Here is a 22352-nt window from a genome sequence, read left to right as displayed (position 1 = left end):
TTCTTTTTCTCTTTCTGACTTACTTCACTCTGTATGACGGACTCTAGGTCCATCCACCTCCCTACAAATAACTCAATTTTGTTTCTTTTTATGGCTGAATAATATTCCATTGTATATATGTGCCACATCTTCTTTATCCACTCATCTGTTGATGGACACTTAGGTTGCTTCCATGTCCTGGCTATTGTAAATAGAGCTGCAGTGAACATTTTGGTACATGACTCTTTTTGAATTATGGTTTTCTCAGGGTATATGCCCAGTAGTGGGATTGCTGGGTCATATGGTAGTTCTATTTTTAGTTTTATAGGGAACCTCCATACTGTTCTCCATAGTGGCTGTATCAATTTACATTCCCACCAACAGTGTAAGAGGATTCCCTTTTGTCCACACACTCTCCAGCATTTATTGTTTATAGATTTTTTAGATGATGGCCATTCTGACCGGTGTGAGATGATATCTCATTGTAGTTTTGATTTGCATTTCTCTAATGATTAATGATGTTGAGCATCCTTTCATGTGTTTGTTGGCAATCTGTATATCTTCTTTGGAGAAATGTCTATTTAGGTCTTCTGCCCATTTTTGGATTGGGTTGTTTGTTTTTTTTGATATTGAGCTGCATGAGCTGCTTGTAAATTTTGGAGATTAATCCTTTGTCAGTTGCTTCATTTGCAAATATTTTCTCCCATTCTGAGGGTTGTCTTTTGGTCTTGTTTATGGTTTCCTTTGCTGTGCAAAGGCTTTTAAGTTTCATTAGGTCCCATTTGTTTATTTTTGTTTTTATTTCCATTTCTCTAGGAGGTGGGTCAAAAAGGATCTTGCTGTGATTTATGTCATAGAGTGTTCTGCCTACGTTTTCCTCTAAGAGTTCTATAGTGTCTGGCCTTACATTTAGGTCTTTAATCCATTTTGAGTTTATTTTTGTGTATGGTGTGGGGAGTGTTCTAATTTCATTCTTTTACATGTAGCTGTCCAGTTTTCCCAGCACCACTTATTGAAGAGGCTGTCTTTTCTCCACTGTATATTCTTGCCTCCTTTATCAAAGATAAGGTGACCATATGTGTGTGGGTTTATCTCTGGGCTTTCTATCCTGTTCCATTGATCTATATTTCTGTTTGTGTGCCAGTACCATACTGTCTTGATTACTGTAGCTTTGTAGTATAGTCTGAAGTCTGGGAGCCTGATTCCTCCAGCTCCGTTTTTCTTTCTCAAGATTGCTTTGGCTATTCGGGGTCTTTTGTGTTTCCATACAAATTGTGAAATTTTTTGTTCTAGTTCTGTGAAAAATGCCAGTCGTAGTTTGATAGGGATTGCATTGAATCTGTAGATTGCTTTGGGTAGTACAGCCATTTTCACAATGTTGATTCTTCCAATCCAAGAACATGGTATGTCTCTCCATCTATTTGTATCATCTTTAATTTCTTTCATCAGTGTCATAATTTTCTGCATACAGGTCTTTTGTCTCCTTAGGTAGGTTTATTCCTAGATATTTTATTCTTTTTGTTGTAATGGTAAATGGGAGTGTTTTCTTAATTTCAATTTCAGATTTTTCATCATTAGTGTATAGGAATGCAAGAGATTTCTGTGCATTAATTTTCTATCCTGCTACTTTACCAAATTCACTGATTAGCTCTAGTAGTTTTCTGGTAGCATCTTTAGGATTCTCTATGTATAGTATCATGTCATCTGCAAACAGTGACAGCTTTACTTCTTCTTTCCAATTTGGATTCCGTTTATCTCTTTTTCTTCTCTGATTGCTGTGGCTAAAACTTCCAAAACTATGTTGAATAATAGTGGTGAGAGTGGGCAACCTTGTCTTGTTCCTGATCTTAGTGGAAATGGGTTCAGTTTTTCACCATTGAGGACGATGTTGGCTGTGGGTTTGTCATATATGGCCTTTATTATGTTGAGGAAAGTTCCCTCTATGCCTTTTAACTTTTGAGGGGCATGGACATATATACACTGCCAAATGTAAAATAGAGAGCTAGTGGGAAGCAGCCGCATAGCACAGGGAGATCAGCTCAGTGCTTTGTGACCACCTAGAGGGGTGGGATAGGGAGGGTGGAGGGAGACACAAGAGGGAGGAGATATGGAGATATATGTATATGTATAGCTGATTCACTTTGTTATAAAGCAGAAACTAACACACCATTGTAAAGCAATTATACCCCAATAAAGATGTTAAAAAAATAAAATTAAATAATAATAATAAAGCTGTATTGCTTTTGAGTTAACTAAAGTGGTAGATGACTCTCAGGTATTTTGCTCATAGTTATTCAATTATTTATCTGACCATTTATTTTTAGAGTCCTTGAGTACTTTTTATTTCTCTGCCCAAACTTAACTATTGGTGCTTCTCAGGAACCTTTATTTTGTGCCCTTCCTGGGGAGATATAAACTACACCCTACTTCAAGCTGTGACCAAGCATTGATGACCCTCACATTTATTATCAGCCCAAATATCTCCTGTACTGAAGACAGATTCCTGCAGATTGCCATCTGTGGTTCCCTACTCACCTCAAATAAAACAAGCCCCAAATTATACCTGTTAGCATTTCCCACCCCCATAAATGTGCTAACCTAATATTAATCACAACAGCCATCTGGTGTGAAAGGCTTGAACTTGTTTTCTCTCAAATACTTTCTCTACTCTCACCTCTACCCTTATGTTATAAATGTCTCCGAAATCTCTCCATCTGCCACTACTTTTGTTCAGATGCCATTTCCTTTATCATTGAGAGACTGGTTTCTCTACAATCTTTCAAAATTATCTTGGTAAAAATTCAATTCTAATCATCATATTTTTTCCATTTGTCAGATCAAATCTAAAGTGCTTGTTGAAAAATATAATTAAGTTTAACCATTAAGAAATTATTCAAATAGGATTTTGAGAAATATGCTCATTATTATTGGTTTGGGATATCATTTAAATATTAAAATTTTAATAATTGAATAAAAGTATTATTATGTTCAGTAGCGTAGACAGAACTCTTCTGGAATTAGACATTTTGATGGCAGCAGCAACATTAAGAATATCTTTGATAAAACAATCTCACAATTAGACTGATACTCATATGTGTGGTTGCATTTAAAATCAATGATGTTTGTAATGCCTGCACTACTAAACAGTCATTCCAAATTCCTGACAGAAATCAGTAGATGATAATAAACAGCCAGACCTTGACATTATTAAATGATACATAAGACATTTATTCTAATTTAGCCTTTGACTTATCCATCATTTGCCATCCAAAAGTCACTTTAGAAGTAAAATTACAGTTCTATTACTTTAAAAAATGTGGTTCTACACACAATTTTTCATTAAAAAGACATTAACTTTTCAGAGAAACCACTAGAAAAGTTAATCTCTATTTGATTCCAGAATGTGAGGATAAATAAAAGATGAACTGTTTATTTTTATGTCAATTAATTTTACAAATCACCCTACACCAAGATTTTAGGTAAAGATGATTACCATTTATTTTCTTTATCATATGTGAGGAAAGCCTACCTTTTTTTATATTGTGTGATAGTATATTTTTTCTTTGCTGTATTTTGCAGCAAATGGAATAATCAAGGATGTTAGAGACAGTGATGCTGCTTGTTACTGCAAGAGTAAGAGTAAGAAAGGATGCAAACTGAACAGTGGGAAATTTCTCAAGCTATTCTGTACTAAATTTGTGGCTTTGGGGGACCGGTTCTCTTTCACTTTACGCAGGTGATTAAAGCTGTAGAGGAAGGCTACCGTCTGCCAAGCCCCATGGACTGTCCTGCTGCTCTCTACCAATTAATGCTGGATTGCTGGCAGAAAGACCGAAATAGCAGGCCCAAGTTTGATGAAATCGTCAATATGTTGGACAAGCTGATCCGTAACCCAAGTAGTTTGAAGACACTGGTTAATGCATCGAGCAGGTACCAGACCAGTCCAGAGAGGTGTTTCTGAATATTGCTAATTCAGATTGATGCCACAAATATCAAGTTAATGAAATTATTTGTGTACACATGCTAGCCTATGAACCTATATTACACTAATTTATTTGAATATGGTTTTTGCATAATGTTATTCTTTTATAATGAGTGAAAGATAAATGATTAAATTATACTTTAAAACACCTGTACCTATTCTAATAGTGTAACCTACCAGTTTCAGATAAATGTTAACTATAGCCAGTTTCAGGTAGCATTTTAAAAAAATCCCCAAATATGTGTATTTTCAGGTGCTTTGGACCCCACATAGGTTTGGATGGGGGAAAATAAGATTATAAGATGATGGGGAAAAGCCAATTAAGCACTGGTATAATTTTAAACAGGAGATATATAGCAACAATTACTCTTTAGTTTCCTTAGAATAGATTTCACCACCTGTCATATTTTATGAACATCAACAACTCCTTTTCCTTATCCAATTGAGTACAGATATTTGGATAATCATTTACTGTGTAGTATGAACAGGACTTAAAAATGATAAATGAGTAATCTTGTGGAAAAATTTGTGTGAGCAAATGAGCATTTTTTAACTTTTCTGAATGCATGTGAATACATTTAAATAATGTTACGTTATATAAAGCATTCTTACCTCTTTTACCTGAAAAATTACAAAATTATCCTCTCAAAATATAAATCAGTTTGATTCTGTACTAGAAAATTTACCAAATTGTTATTTTCACTATATATAAGGCAGTTGTCTATCTCCACAAGAAAAGGTATCCTGCTGGTAACTGAATTGGCTGCCCATAGTATGAATTAAATGAGAAACAATTTGTTGATAAAGTTACATAAGTTCTATGATTCTGGTATAACATTTGTTTACTAGGCAAAAAGTCATTTTTAAATACAAATGAGGAATGAATCTTCAAACTCTGTTCAGGCATCATTAACCTTCTATGGTAGCAACTGGAGAATGCATCTTAGAGATCATTCCTTATGTTGTTCCCGAAATAACTGCTTTTAAATTGTTTATTGTCATCTAAAATATTGTGTTTCTCTCATCTACTTGTTTGAGTTATGTTAAGTTGTCACAAATGGATATAAGGAAAGGAAATCATAAAAAAATATTTTTATATTCTAAATTGTATTAATTTATATCAGCATCATCATTATAGCTTGAGAGCAGCTTTAAAATCTCCAAAGAATTTTCATATTTCCTTGTATGTATTATGTAGAATTCAGCTTGCTAGGTTTCATTTAAATAGATTTAGCTTAAGACTATACAGTTGGAAAAAGTAGGGATTAACCAAGATGGCGGAGTAGAAGGAGGTGCTCTCACTCCCTCTTGCGAGAGCACCAGAATCACAACTGGCTGCTGGACAATCATCGACAGGAAGACACTGGACTTCACCAAGGAGGATACCCCACGTCCAAGGACAGAGGAGAAGCCACAGTGAGATGGTAGGAGGGGCGCAATCAGAGTAAAATCAAATCCCATAACTGCTGGGTGGGTGACTCACAGACTGGCGAACACTTATACCACAGAAGTCCACCCACTGGAGTGAAGGTTCTGAGCCCCACGTCAGGCTTCCCAACCTGGGGGTCCAGCAACGGGAGGAGGAATTCATAGAGAATCAGACTTTGAAGCCTAGTGGGAATTGATTGCAGGACTTCGACAGGACTGGGGGAAACAGAGACCCCACTCTTGGAGGGCGCACACAAAATAGTGTGTGCATCGGGACCCAGGGGAAGGAGCAGTGACCCTGGGGGAGACTGAACCAGACATAACTGCTGGTGTTGGGGGGTCTCCTGCAGAGGCGGGGCTGGCTCTGTTTCACCGTGGGGACAAGGACACTGGCAGCGGAGGTTCTGGGAAGTACTCCTTGGCGTGAGCCCTCCCAGAGTCTGCCATTAGCCCCACCAAAGAGCCCAGGTAGGCTCCAGTGTTGGGTTGCCTCAGGCACAACAACCAATAGGGAGGGAACCCAGCCCCACCCATCAACAGTCAAGTGGATTAAAGTTTTACGGAGCTCTGACTGCCACAGCAACAGTCAGCTCTACCCACCACCAGAGCCTCCCATCAACCCTCTTAGATAGCCTCAACCACCAGAGGGCAGACAGCAGAAGCAAGAAAAACTACAATCCTGCAGCCTGTGGAACAAAAACCACATTTACAGAAAGATAGACAAGATGAAAAGGCAGAGGGCTATATACCAGATGAAGGAACAAGAAAAAGCCCCAGAAAAACAACTAAATGAAGTGGAGATAGGCAACCTTCCAGAAAAAGAATTCAGAATAATGATAGTGAAGATGATCCAGGACCTCGGAATAAGAATAGAGGCAAAGATTGAGAAGATGCAAGAAATGATTAACAAAGACCTAGAAGAATTAAAGAACAAACAAACAGAGATGACCAATACAATAACTGAAATGAAAAATACCCTAGAAGGAATCAATAGCAGAATAACTGAGGCAGAAGAACGGATAAGTGACCTGGAAGACAGAATGGTGGAATTCACTGCTGTGGAACAGAATAAAGAAAAAAGAATGAAAAGAAATGAAGACAGCCTAAGAGACCTCTGGGACAACATTAAATGCAACAACATTCGCATTATAGGGGTCCCAGAAGGAGAATAGAGAGAGAAAGGACCAGAGAAAATATTTGAAGAGATTATAGTCGAAAACTTCCCTGACATGGGAAAGGAAATAGCCACCCAAATCCAGGAAGCGCAGAGAGTCCCATACAGGATAAACCCAAGGAGAAACACGCCAAGACACATAGTAATCAAAGTGGCAAAAATTAAAAACAAAGAAAAATTATTGAAAGCAGCAAGGGAAAAATGACAAATAACATACAAGTGAACTCCCATAAGGTTAACAGCTGATTTCTCAGCAGAAACTCTACAAGCCAGAAGCGAGTGGCATGATATACTTAAAGTGATGAAATGGAAGAACCTACAACCAAGATTACTCTACCCAGCAAGGATCTCATTTAGATTCGATGGAGAAATCAAAAGCTTTACAGACAAGCAAAAGCTAAGAGAATTCAGCACCACCAAACCAGCTCTACAACAAATGCTAAAGGAACTTCTCTAAGTGGGAAACACAAGAGAAGAAAAGGACCTACAAACACAAACCCAAAACAATTAAGAAAATGGTCATAGGAACATACATATTGATAATTACCTTAAACGTGAATGGATTAAATGCTCCAACCAAAAGACACAGTCTTGCTGAATGGATACAAAAAGAAGACCCATATATATGCTGTCTACAAGAGACCCACTTTAGACCTAGGGACACATACAGACTGAAAGTGAGGGGATGGAAAAAGATATTCCATGCAAATGGAAATCAAAAGAAAGCTGGAGTAGCTATACTCATATCAGGTAAAATAGACTTTAAAATAAAGAATGTTACAAGAGACAAGGAAGGACACTACATAATGATCAAGGGATCAATGCAAGAAGAAGATATAACAATTATAAATATATATGCACCCCACATAGGAGCACCTCAATACATAAGGCAACTGCTAACAGCTATAAAAGAGGAAATTGACAGTAACACAATAATAGTGGGGGACTTTAACACCTCACTTACACCAATGGACAGATCATCCAAAATGAAAATAAATAAGGAAACAGAAGCTTTAAATGACGCAATAGACCAGATAGATTTAATTGATATTTATAGGACATTCCAGCCAAAAACAGCAGATTACACGTTCTTCTCAAGTGCGCACGGAACATTCTCCAGGATAGATCACATCTTGGGTCACAAATCAAGCCTCAGTAAATTTAAGAAAACTGAAATCATATCAAGCATCTTTTCTGACCACAATGCTATGAGATTAGAAATGAATTACAGGGAAAAAAACGTAAAAAACACAAACACATGGAGGCTAAACAATACGTTACTAAATAACCAAGAGATCACTGAAGAAATCAAAGAGGAAATCAAAAAATACCTAGAGACAAATGACAATGAAAACACGACAACCCAAAACCTATGGGATGCAGCAAAAGCAGTTCTAAGAGGGAAGTTTATAGCTATACAAGCCTACCTAAAGAAACAAGAAAAATCTCAAGTAAACAATCTAACCTTACACCTAAAGAAACTAGAGAAAGAAGAACAAACAAAACCCAAAGTTAGCAGAAGGAAAGAAATCATAAAGATCAGAGTGGAAATAAATGAAATAGAAACAAAGAAAACAATAGCAAAGATCAATAAAACTAAAAGCTGGTTCTCTGAGAAGATAAACAAAATTGATAAGCCATTAGCCAGACTCATCAACAAAAAGAGGGAGAGCACTCAAATCAATAAAATCAGAAATGAAACAGGGGAAGTTACAACAGACACTGCAGAAATACAAAGCATCCTAAGAGACTACTACAAGCAACTTTATGCCAATAAAATGGACAACCTGGAAGAACTGGACAAATTCTTAGAAAGGTATAACCTTCCAAGACTGAACCAGGAAGAAACAGAAAATATGAACAGAACAATCACAAGTAATGAAATTGAAACTGTGATTAAAAATCTTCCAACAAACAAAAGTCCAGGACCAGATGGCTTCACAGGTGAATTCTATCAAACATTTAGAGAAGAGCTAAAACCTATCCTTCTCAAACTCTTCCAAAAAATTGCAGAGGAAGGAACACTCCCAAACTCATTCTATGAGGCCACCATCACCCTGATACCAAAACCAGACAAAGACACTCCAAAAAAAGAAAATTACAGACCAATATCACTGATGAATATAGATGCAAAAATCCTCAACAAAATACTAGCAAACAGAATCCAAGAACACATTAAAAGGATCATACACCACGATCAAGTGGGATTTATCCCAGGGTTGCAAGGATTCTTCAATATACGCAAATCAATCAATGTGATACACCATATTAACAAATTGAAGAATAAAAACCATATGATCATCTCAATAGATGCAGGAAAAGCTTTTGACAAAATTCAACACCCATTTATGATAAAAACTCTCCAGAAAGTGGGCATAGAGGGAACCTACCTCAACATAATAAAGGCCATATATGACAAACCCACAGCAAACATCATTCTCAACAGTGAAAAACTAAAAGCATTTCCTCTGAGATCAGGAACGAGACAAGGATGTCCACTCTCACCACTATTATTCAACATAGTTCTGGAAGTCCTAGCCACGGCAATCAGAGAAGAAAAAGAAATAAAAGGAATCCAAATTGGAAAAGAAGAAGTAAAACTGTCACTGTTTGCAGATGACATGATACTATACATAGAGAATCCTAAAGATGCCACCAGAAAATTACTAGAGCTGGTCAATGAATTTGGTAAAGTTGCAGGATACAAAATTAATGCACAGAAATCTCTTGCATTCCTATACACTAATGATGAAAAATCTGAAAGAGAAATTATGGAAACACTCCCATTTACCATTGCAACAAAAAGAATAAAATACCTAGGAATAAACCTACCTAGGGAGACAAAAGATCTGTATGCAGAAAACTATAAGACACTGATGAAAGAAATTAAAGATGATACCAACAGATGGAGAGATAGACCATGTTCTTGGATTGGAAGAATCAACATTGTGAAAATGACTATACTACCCAAAGCAATCTACAGATTCAATGCAATCCCTATGAAATTACCAATGGCATTTTTTACGGAGCTAGAACAAATCATCTTAAAATTTGTATGGAGACACAAAAGACCCCGAATAGCCAAAGCAGTCTTGAGGGAAAAAAACGGAGCTGGAGGAATCAGACTCCCTGACTTCAGACTATACTACAAAGCTACAGTAATCAAGACAATATGGTACTGGCACAAAAACGGAAACATAGATCAATGGAACAAGATAGAAAGCCCAGAGATAAACCCACGCACCTATGGTCAACTAATCTATGACAAAGGAGGCAAAGATATACAATGGAGAAAAGACAGTCTCTTCAATAAGTGGTGCTGGGAAAACTGGACAGCTACATGTAAAAGAATGCAATTAGAATACTCCCTAACACCATACACAAAAATAAACTCAAAATGGATTAAAGACCTAAATGTAAGACTGGACACTATAAAACTCTTCGAGGAAAACATAGGAAGAACACTCTTTGACATAAATCACAGCAAGATCTTTTTTGCTCCACCTCCTAGAGTAATGGAAATAAAAACAAAAATAAACAAATGGGACCTAATGAAACTTCAAAGCTTTTGCACAGCAAAGGAAACCATAAACAAGACGAAAAGACAACCCTCAGAATGGGAGAAAATATTTGCAAACGAATCAACGGACAAAGGATTAATCTCCAAAATATATAAACAGCTCATTCAGCTCAATATTAAAGAAACAAACACCCCAATCCAAAAATGGGCAGAAGACCTAAATAGACATTTCTCCAAAGAAGATATACAGATGGCCATGAAGCACATGAAAACATGCTCAACATCACTAATTATTAGAGAAATGCAGATCAAAACTACAATGAGGTATCACCTCACACCAGTTAGAATGGGCATCATCAGAAAATCTACAAACAACAAATGCTGGAGAGGGTGTGGAGAAAAGGGAACCCTCTTGCACTGTTGGTGGGAATGTAAATTGATACAGCCACTATGGAGAACAGTATGGAGGTTCCTTAAAAAACTAAAAATAGAATTACCATATGACCCAGCAATCCCACTACTGGGCATATACCCAGAGAAAACCGTAATTCAAAAAGACACATGCACCCGAATGTTCATTGCAGCACTATTTACAATAGCCAGGTCATGGAAGCAACCTAAATGCCCATCAACAGACGAATGGATAAAGAAGAAGTGGTACATATATACAATGGAATATTACTCAGCCATAAAAAGGAACGAAATTGAGTCATTTGTTGAGACGTGGATGGACCTAGAGACTGTCATACAGAGTGAAGTAAGTCAGAAAGAGAAAAACAAATATCGTATATTAACGCATGTATGTGGAACCTAGAAAAATGGTACAGATGAGCCGGTTTGCAGGGCAGAAGTTGAGACACAGATGTAGAGAACAGACATATGGACACCAAGGGGGGAAAACTGCGGTGGGGTGGGGATGGTGGTGTGCTGAATTGGGCGATTGGGATTGACATGTATACACTGATGTGTATAAAATTGATGACTAATAAGAACCTGCAGTATAAAAAAGCAACAAACAAAACAACTAATACTAAACTTTCATTGGGTTATTTGTATGGAAATATGTTAATATAAATGTTTCAGACATTACATGAAATTTCTAAAAATCTTATATGTTCTGGTATAATGTTATAAGTCATAATCTTAGTTATTACTTTAAAACGTATATCTCAGAAATAACTAATTTTCTTGTCAACTGCATTGTTATGAACTTTCATCAAATCTTTAACCGTGGTCATTTTTAAGTCTTTTGTCATTTACAGACAGTTCTGGGTGTACTCTGATGCTTTTGCAAATACATTCCTATAAAAGGGTTTCATCTTCAAGAAATTCATGGAAAAGACTCTGACAAGTACAGGTTTCTGGTAACTGACTGTACTGCTGAACTGAATGAATAAGCATTTTCAGAACTCTAATGAAAAACTGATGAACTCATAAAAGTGCTAACAAAAGATCAAGATGAAAAAAAAATTAATTACATGGGACTGAGTGAACTGATGAGGATGAGTATAATTTTTGTGACTTTCTGTTTGAATTAAAAAAAAAAAATCCCACAAGGACTCAAAGGCAAAGAATATACAAATCAATTTTCACTGCAAAGTAAAGGAGCTGTTACAGTGGAGGATTACTGGACTGAATGTCAATATTATGACATAGTATGAGTGTGTTTCATGTTTGGTAATTGCAATCATTGTTGCCTTTGTTGTGGTCATCCATGTACAATGCTTGGTGTCAGTCTATTTATCTCTTGTAAAAATAAAATACAGTGTGTGTGTGTGAAGAAAAAAAAAGACTATACAGTTGGTCCTCTGTATGTGCGGATGTGGAGAGCCGACTGTACTATACCATTTTATATAAGGGACTTGAGCATCCATAATTTTGGGTATCCATGGGGTGGAGGGCGGTGTCCTGGAACCAATCCCCTACAGATACTGGGGGAGGACTGTATTGCTCACAACCTCATCTTTATTCAGTCATCTACAAATCCTGGTTCTAGAAGGTGTTAGTTCCTGATTCACTGTCTCTTTCTCTCTATCCCAACCCATGTCACAAAACTAGGTGATTTGAGTAACCATGTAGATGATATTCAAATATGTCTCAATACTTGAAATTTTCCCCTTCAATGATTTTGGTCTCTAGCCCACCTTGGACTCTTTTTCATATTCATATTCTAGACTTTGCTATTACCAAAAATTGCAACTCTTCTATAATCTCAACTTTGAGATTCTATTCTCCATTCTATCTTCAACAAATCTTTGACTGTACTGTTTAATGACTACAAATTACTATCAAATGTCCACTTATTCATCCAGTAAATATTCATGTGTCTACTCTGTGTCATGCTGTGGGCTAGGTGCTGATTATACAACATTGAGCAGCACACTGTTGGGGGAGAGAGAGATAAACAAAATAAAAACATTGTGAGAGTGAGAGTAGAATTTAGCAGAATAACTATGAGCTAGAGTGCTTGTGCAGGTAAGACATGATGATGCCTTGAACTAAGGTGGTGACAAATTAAATAGAAATGGTCAGATTTGCAATATATTGGAAGTCGAATGGATAGTACACACAATTATAGATTGTGAGGGGACTGAAAACAAGGAAGGAGCAGACTATTGTATCACAGAGTATAAAGACGAGAACTTCAGGAAGAATTGGATGTGGAGAAGATGAGTAGTGTGGCTTTGGACATGTTGTGATGAGACCCCCAGGAACTAATGGAGACATGAAGTAAGCATATGAATATATGAGAGATTTAGGCAGGAGATGAAATTTGGAGAAAAATATGTGCTATGAAAGTGGGTAAAACTGCCTAAAGTAGAATAAAGTTATAGCCTGAGTAGACAAGATATAGAGCCATGTCCTGGCTACCTCCAAATTTTAAAGTCAGACAAAGAAGCAAGCAAAGGAGATTGAAGAGACGTGTACACTGTTATGGTAGCCACAAAAGAGAGAACAGTGATTCAAAGAAGGTTGAGATAAGGTAAAATTTCAAGAGGGAGGTGGTAGTGGTGATTGTTGAATGTTTCTGAAAGGTCAGTCATCTTACATATTGGAAAATCTTCACAGATTTTGATAAAATCGAGGTCATTGCTCACCTTAACCAGAGCAATTTTTATAGAATTGGTGTGGAAGAAACTACACTGAAGTAGGTTGAAGTGTAAATGGGATGTGAGAAAGTACAGAGAACATGAGTAGAAAGAAAGGTATATGTCCTATATCTTATGGTTGAAATGTACTTAAGTAAACTCCCACTGATGGACATTTAAATTGCTTTTGATGTTTACTTTCATTAGCAAAAATGTGCACGTGTACTTTTTGCCATTTTTCCTGATTATTTCCTTAGGATACCTTTCTAGAAATCATCATCTTCATCATCATCATTATCATATCATATATTATTGGACAAAGTGTATAAATTTAGTATAGTTAAGAGCATCGCATGGTTTGATTAATTCTATTCAGTTTTCTTATGTATTGGGGGTTACATTTTGCTTTCCAGTTCCACTACTGGAATTAACCAGTAATTAGGTGAATTAACAAGCACCCCTGCATATGTAAGAGCGTAATATAAAGGATAACTAACTTCTGGTCTCCTGGGAAAGTAGCTTAAATGAGCATGAGTTTCTCTAGTGAAGTCTAGAAGCAATTGGCTATACACAAATTATCCTGCGTATCTCTATTCGGTAGTATTTTCTATATTATTTTTACAAACAAAACAGCTTTAGGAAGTAAATACATCTAAATTACTACATGGAATTTTTAGCTAATGTTTTGTATTACAGAAAATGTACATATCAAGCCATTATAAGCCATCATTAACTATGGATAGAAAAAATCTGAATAGATTGTTTTGTGTTCTGTATTTTGAATTACTTTCTTCATTGTTAGCATTTGGATATTTTTCTATTATAAATATACTTATAGACTCAAAGATCCATTGATTATGAGCTAATATTACAATATAATTTGTTACAAAAGAATTTAAATGTTACTTTTAATATTTGTCTTTTATGTGTTTTAGAGTACCTAATTTGTTGGCAGAACATGGCTCACTGGGGTCTGGGGCCTACAGATCAGTAGGTGAATGGCTAGAAGCAATCAAAATGGGCCGATATACAGAGATTTTCATGGAAAATGGATACAGTTCAATGGACGCTGTGGCTCAGGTGACCTTGGAGTGAGTAATTTTTCTGATAATTTTTACATAATTGCTGGGGCGAGAAAAATTGTTCAGAAACCAATCTGGATGAGGTCAAGGGAAATCAGTTAACCTTTGTCCATGTATGGCAGCTTTCAAAGAAGCCTCTTCATTTTTAGCCTGTATTGTTAACAACTGCATGGTTAATGCTACTTGTGGCCAGTATCTTTGCTTCTTTACTTCAAACAAATAACATTTGTGTACTTGAATAATTGGAATAACATCTCCTTGGCAAAATACTGGTACTTTGTGTTGTGGAAAAGATGTTTTCTTGACAAAGTTTTTATACTGATACCTATGTTATATGAATGTAAATACAAAACAAAACAAACTGTAAGCACAATTGGTGTGGCTAGCCCTAAATAACAACAAAACATACTCTTAAATTTTGGCTCTGATGAATACCCAGGTAACATCAGCTTAAGCAAAGCTTCCCAGGCAGGAATCTTGTTTACTCTCTAAGTGGTGCATATTATATTCTTGCAATCCAAGGATATATTAGATCCTGCCTCTGATTTGTTATTTGGTACAATCTCAGTGGAACCAATTGTGCCCTTTTCTGTTTGCACGTTTAAGATAAAGTTTATCAAATCTTATTAAATAAAAATCACTAGAGTTAAATATTGAATTCTTTAAGGTTGTAAGTTGTTTGTATCTTATTATATACTCTGTATGTGTAATTACTTTAGCCTAATATTTGTTATTTGTGAAAATTAACTGTTGTTATGGTGGTTACATCTAGATTACATTAACACGAATGATGTTTTAACCTGTGAATATAATGATAACTTAGTTCAAATTACCTACAAATTCAAAGGTTAAAATATTGTTGTAAGGTTTAAAACATGGTAGAACCTTCTAAAGCACTAAACCACAGACTTTCTTCCATTACTTCACATAATATGAACACTGAGTACTTGGTTCTCACCATTTCTATTCTGGCATTCTCTGGTTCATTGAATTCACTGCCCATCCACAAAAAGGTAACAGGGTACCATCATTTATCACCAATTAATGTCACATTCTCTCAGCATTTCTCTTCTCTATAACTATAGCTAAAAGGACCTAAAATCACCACTCAGCTGGCTATCTTAATTTATTGAATCCCATTTTCATCATCACCACTAAATCATATATACTTGATGACACGTATACTTTGCCCATTATTTCTTTGGACACTCAAAAAGCTCATCTGTCCTATACTTAAAATAATAAATGGAAAATTTTACTGATAATTTAAAACTATTTTTACATGATTGCTCTTTAATTTTTCAGTAAAAATGGTCATTTTAATTTATTAAAGTCATTTGTCATTTTATATTAAAATGATACTGTAGGTATTTCTTCTACCCAATGTCAGATTACTTGTAAATATATAATAAAACTATTTGCATTAAATGATGTCTCTTTTTTTAATTAAAATAGCACATATACATGTATATATTTATATCCACTACTTTTTTTGCTTGTCCCTTCAGAGAATAGTTATAATCACCAATAATGGCTTTTGCATTAACTACCTCTGTTTTACTTTCTTTGGGGCCCCCAAATACTGTAAATATGTTGAGTGTTTTAGAATTATGGTTTCACTTTTTCTTATTTCTTTTAATTCCTTTCTCTTTACTTTCCTATTTTCCCTTCTATCTCCAAACTCTCTCATTTTGTATGTTTTCTTTCAAGCCCTAATAGCTTCTTCTATCGTCTTACGATGGTCTGCAACTCATTTCTATTTTCCAGTATTTTTGTCTGGTCAATTCTTCTCTACTTAGTTCAATTGCTTCTCTCTCTGTTACTTTGGTAGCTTGTTGCCTCCTGCTATATTGCCTCCTTTCCGATATTTTATGTTTTAATTTATTTACTCTGACCAGAAGAGTAAGGTGAAATTAAGAGACTTACCAACATCTTCCTGTTCAGAGAATGTTAGTCATCATGTGTCAATTGCTTGAGTTTCCTGGGACCATAATAACACATTCCTTACTAGCAACTGAGCCAGCCAACCTTAACCACAGTGAAGCTGATTTATTGGAGAGTCCAACACCTTTTAAATACATGTCCTCTTGTTTATTGTGGGTTTTTGTGTTTTGTTTTTTGATTTTTGGTTTTTATAAATATTTGAATTGTAGGACTGATTTTTTTTTTAATAAATTTATTTATTTTTTATTTATTTATTTTTGACTGAGTTGGGTCTTCATTGCTGTGCGTGGGCTTTCTCTAGTTGCAGCGAGCAGGGGCTACTCTTCATTGCGGTGTGCGGGCTTCTCATTGCGGTGGCTTCTCTTGTTGCAGAGCATGGGCTCTAGGCACACGGGCGTCAGTAGTTGTGGCACATGGGCTCAGTAGTTGTGGCGCACGGGCTTAGTTGCTCCGTGGCATGTGGGATCTTCCCAGACCAGGGATCGAACCCATGTCTCCTGCATTGGCAGGCGTATTCTTAACCACTGCACCACCAGGGAAGTCCTGTTTATTGTGTTTTTGACCATATTTTTTTCCTATTAGTAAGAACATATTTATCAAAATATTATGTTAAATAACTCACAAAAGAGTGGGTAATCAGTTGTTTGGTCAGAAATATAAGAAACAAAATTATCTATGCATTTTGCTTGCCCTTCACCAAAAAAAGTCAGTCATTATTAAGGACTATGGCAAAGGAACTGGGATATCAGTAAAGACAAACTCTTAAATACTTAATGATTTATTTATACACGGTCTTTGCCTATATCTAAACAATAATTTTATGTAGCCTGTATAATACTATAATAAAATAAAATATTAGTGCCAGTATTATTGCCAGAGTATAATAGAAACTGAGAAATGGAAGAAATATTCATACCTGTAATAAATGCTTAGAGAAAAAACCTAAAATTAATTAATATAAAGCAAAAGATCAAACTGCCATATACCTACATAAGAAAAATATGCTATAATTTGCGCCATTAAATTTGTTCTCATGGTGGGTTTAGAATAAGGAAGAGTAAACAATTATAGTTTTTCAGAACCACATACTTTGGTGAAAATTTCCTTCACATAAAGGTTTAATTTTATGTTTTGTTTTTTTTTTTCCCAACACATACATGTATGGCTTGATGTGGAATAGAAATGAAATATTTCAAGATCTTAGAGTTAAAATGTGTTCAATGAAAGTGGCTTTCAACCTTAGATGTTTCTGTCTGCTGATCTCTGTGCCTAAACTTTGCTGTTCTGTGAACAGTACTCATATTAGAACAATTGTTGTAGCAGTAATGATGCAATCTGTACTATGGTGTTTAAGTGCAGTGAGTTATGGTCGATAGGGGGAATTGTGAGCTTGAGGTGAGTTGCAAAATGAATCCAAAGATTTGAATTAAGGACAGTATTACAGCTGTTTTTTAAACTTCTTGTCAGACCAGTACTGTCAACTTTTGATTATTCAGAAAATGAGCAAAGTCCAATGAACTTAAATATTATATCAATTGTGTGTAAGCTGAAGATATTTCTATTAGTATCATTTATTAAAATGGGGTCTTAAAATATTAAAATATTTTAAAGGAAAGTGTCACAAATCTAGAGCCAAAATTTGTGCACACTAATTCAAATAAATTTAACTTATCATTATACATAATTTATTATATGCCTAAAATACACATAGGAGTGCTTACTATCCTCTGTGCTCTACATAAGTAAGCTAAAATGTCTAGTGTAACCCTCACAAGGTCTCAACCGTTGAAAAACATAACCAGATCATGGTTAAGTTCTCTCTTGCCAAATATATGTATATTTATCTTGTACAGTACATATATAATGATTATCAGGATTCTTCTAAGTGAACCAAAAAGGTCCAAACAAACAACTGCATAATAAAACTATGACAAAAAGAATAAGCACTGAAATTTAGTGAATATTCATTTAACTCTCTTCTCCCTTCTCCTATCCAGCCAGTGTTGGTGGGGCTAAGTACCAACGATATGGCTAAAAGGTGTGTAAAGAAGAAGGGAGAAGAATGTAAGGGAATGTTTCCTCTACAAGTGGATGAACTACATCCTGAATAATCAAGAGCTGGCTCCAATATCAACTAAACACCTCTCGTTATTCTCCACTTTTCATTCTGCCATTTTAGCACCATAATATCAGTGTTTTCCATTATTTAATATTATGGAATAACATTTGAAAAAAAGATTGGAATGTCATCACAACAATGGCAATTCATTATATTTGCAGTGTTTCTAAAACTAACCATGCTTTGTTGACAAAATCCAAACCATTTTTTATGTAACAATACTATTCTCATCATGTTTAGATTCATAGGCCTATGCTGAAATATAGTTTATCATCATTAGAATTGGCTTTGGGTATTACTTAAGATTACACGTGGTCATGATAAAAATTAGTATAATATTTGTAAAGGGGACACACCTAAAACTTTGCCTTGCTACAGAAATTCCTATATAGAAAAATGAAATAGTAAAATACATCTTAAACCATTTTCAAGTTTTTTTTTCAAAAATCATTGCAAATAGAGCAGCACCTTCATCATGAAATGTAAAATACTTCAATTTTTATCAAATTTCTCTCACATTATTACTGTTAAATTGACCATTTAATATGTACTTTAAGGAGTAAAATGGAAATTGTTGGAAATCACAAAAGTGTGAGACAAAACTACATAAAAGAAAATACTTTAATGTACTTATCAATATTGGAATAAAGTTACTTAACCTTTACCAGAAACATTTTTCTAATACCTTTTTAATTCTCAGTTGTAGTATTATTAGAAAAATAATAAACGGGAATTTTAAAGAAACTTTGCTGCTGAGAACAAGTTTAACTGCATTAATAATCTTATTTCTCTGCACTTTTTAACTGTAAATCACATTATATAAAGGTAAATGTATATTGCATGCATTATAAATGCTACTTTCTAAATCTCTGCACATTAATTTGACAGCTTTTGAAATGACAGATGAGATTTTAAAAACAACAGCATTCCATTAAAGACATAATTTATGGCAGTATGTAAAACTCAATGCTGTGTTTTCATAATTCCGTTTATCCCATGGAAGGAGGGGTAGCGGTGGGAGGTGAGATGGAGGAAGAGAGAGGAAGAAGGAGAGAGAGAATTTCAGTGGTCTGACCTTCCGTATGAATCTTAGGGGATAATCAGATCATAAGATGACCCTAAATAAAATTTTATGCTTGGGAAAATTCAAACAAATTTAATTTAAAATCTAGATGTATGAAATGTTCTGAAGAAGGACAGGTTTTATTTGCCTGTAAACACAAACTCTATAACTGTATTAATCCAATACAACTCCTTAAAACATTCATTCTTTAGCATGATATAGATGCCACAAAAAATTTAAATTCCCAAAGCACTGAACCAGAGTCTTTCTTGTGGTTATTTGCAGAGAATGAGGTTATATTTACATATAATATAATAACAGCTTAAGACAGTGGAAACAAAAATAAGTCAAACTAGTGATTTCATAAGAGTTAGACAAAACAACCAAGAGTTGGAATATGGAATACATACACCCATGCCCCGCCCCCCCATAGACACACACTTCAAATTAAGGTTTTGGTATTGTATATGCAAAGTCCACCCTGTTTGAGCAGGAAAGCCTGTAAAATTTTTTCAGGTCTTTCAGAATAAACTGTAATAGCTATTTTCAAAACCTCATTCCTATTAATTGGGTTGGCCATATGAATTGTGCAGTTTAAGTATGTATATATTAAATCAGTACTTTCAAATCTGAATTTGTCAGAATCACCTCTACGTTTATAAAGCATATGATAAAACATGTGTTTTAAACTTTATTTCAAGTACTAATTATTTACATTCTCTAGTAGAGGTCGATTGTTTTCAGTTTAAGAAATTTTAGACTCTTTTGTCCTGACTTAGGTCCAAAGTTTGGTAGTGAGCACCCGTGAATTCTCCTATCTTCGCAATTCATGATGCATAAGTTACATGTGAAAACATGAGAGTATTAGTTAGCCCATAACTGTAGTTGCCATGAAGTATACTTCTATAGATTGTGTTACCATAGCTTCAGTCAAAGAAGTATGCGTTTGGTTTCCTTTATTAGATATCTTCTTTCTTTTAGAATTTTGGATATTTGATGTTATATATACAGAGTTCTCATTTTACAGATGAATAAATAATTACATGTAATTTAAAGTTCTTTGCTCAAAATTATATCTCAGAGAAATGAGAAATTAAGAGTATGGACTTTGGTGTCAGATTCTTGGTTTTAAGCTATTTGCCATTTGCTAAAACTCTCATAAGAAATCAAGAAAACATAAAAAGAAAAAGACACCTAAGATATTATTTAGATAAATAATTATTTCCAATAATAATACACATGGAGGTTAAGTACCCGTTTATTCAATTTGTATCCTCTGATAATTAAGAGATTTCTTGAATCTTCCAAAACTATTCAATTTTACATATAATGATTCTAGTGTCATTGTGTCCAATTCTGAAGAATTCTAAGACAATCTGAAATTGATGCATTTACTGAATGCAAAAATATTCTACTTTTAGCATAATGTGTTAAATAGAGTAATTATCTCAAGAAATCTAACATACCAAACATCCCTTATCGTTTAAAAATCTTGAATTGTTAATGCTCATTTTTTATAATTAACATTATTATTTGCCAAACGTACCTGAATTATTATATTTGCCAAATGCATATTTTGGGAAAATAGAATTCCTGAATATCCTATGAAATAACATTTAAAAACCATGAGCACTGGCCTTGAGCTCCATAATATGCCAGTAGTTTAGGAATCTAAACATTTGTAATTTTCTTTTGAATAATAAGCTTGTTTAAAAGAAACAGTATGAAAGCATCTTGGTTGAAAAGACTGCTTGATAGCGTGTAATCTTCAGAATGCTCTAAATGCCAATAGAGCCTAGATGTATTTGATAAAGGAAGAAAGCTCCCCTACTTTGGGTTCCAAGTAAAAAATAAAATATTTGTAAGTGTTATAAGAGCAATGTAGTGCTGATTATCCCCTAAAGATATCTGTTATAGAAGATGATTGTGCTGACTGAGTCATTTGAAAAGTTTGGTCTTCAACTGCTTAGCTATGAAATTTTTTAAAGTATATTTTATGCTCACTTCTTTTAGCAAAAAAAAAACACAGTGCTTGTTCATATTGTAGGTCCATATTTTCAAAACCGTTCAATGAAATTGTACCCTTTAATTTAAATATTTATTGGTAAGCATGTGCAAATTTGTTTTTTTCCTGCTCTGTGCCACCAAAATAATCATGTCCAAAAAGGGGGTCAAATATATAATATATCACTCCTTGTTTTAAATATATCTTTGACTGCAAACAGATTTTCAGGTACAATTTTAGAGCCTGCTTTTGAAAACTGGACCCTGTATGTCTAAATTGGGATTGTAATCTAATTAGTTTCTGCAAAATGTTTGCCTCTTTGCCAGCGTGAAATATTGAGGTGTGCTACAAATTGAATCAATACATACATCCAATGTGTGCTTTCTTCATGCAGGGATTTGAGACGGCTTGGAGTGACTCTTGTTGGTCACCAGAAGAAGATTATGAACAGCCTTCAAGAAATGAAGGTGCAGCTGGTCAACGGGATGGTGCCATTGTAACTTCAGTTAATTGTCACTTCGTCAAGTGAATGATTCTGCACTTTGTAAACAAGCCCTGAGATTTATTTTAACAAAAAAGGGGGTAAAAGGGAAAACTCAGTGATTTCTAAACCTTAAGAAAGCGTTTGTTTCAGCCACAGAATTTGTGATCAGTGTTTTACTAAAATCTCTTTATCTTCCTCTCAATATCTTCATTTTTCATGAAGCAAATATAACCAGCATGGAATAAGAACATGAGGTTAAACATTATCTTATATTACAACAAAATCCTTCTCACTACTTCTACAAAATTTTATACATGAAATATATAACTATATATAGCACCTTTATAGACTGAATGAAGGCAGCCCTTTTCAAAACTTCCAAGAATCTATTTGAAAGGAAAAGTTTTATAGCCATTTGTGGGCTAACAAAAGCTGCAGTTTACTGAAGTTTACTTCAAACTTCAAGTCTTAATTGTCTACATA

The 22352-nt window shown here is 34.8% G+C and overlaps 1 protein-coding gene across 5 annotated transcripts in view; it reads left to right on the top strand.

The window, feature by feature from the left end:
• EPHA5 (EPH receptor A5) overlaps positions 1-21885 on the top strand; it is a 336719-nt gene extending 314834 nt beyond the window's left edge. For all 5 annotated transcript variants that reach the window (XM_061191418.1, XM_061191415.1, XM_061191417.1 and 2 more), the window contains 3 exons: positions 3716-3909; positions 14108-14263; positions 21780-21885. In XM_061191418.1, coding sequence (XP_061047401.1) covers positions 3716-3909; positions 14108-14263; positions 21780-21885 — 456 coding nt within the window. The remainder of the gene's footprint in view (positions 1-3715; positions 3910-14107; positions 14264-21779) is intronic.
• The last annotated feature ends 467 nt before the right edge of the window (positions 21886-22352 follow it).

The sequence above is a fragment of the Eubalaena glacialis genome, chromosome 5 (genome assembly GCF_028564815.1).
Source record: "Eubalaena glacialis isolate mEubGla1 chromosome 5, mEubGla1.1.hap2.+ XY, whole genome shotgun sequence".
NCBI lineage: Eukaryota > Metazoa > Chordata > Mammalia > Artiodactyla > Balaenidae > Eubalaena > Eubalaena glacialis.
Note: the sequence above shows the minus strand (reverse complement) of the source record. Positions and strands in the feature narration are given on the sequence as shown.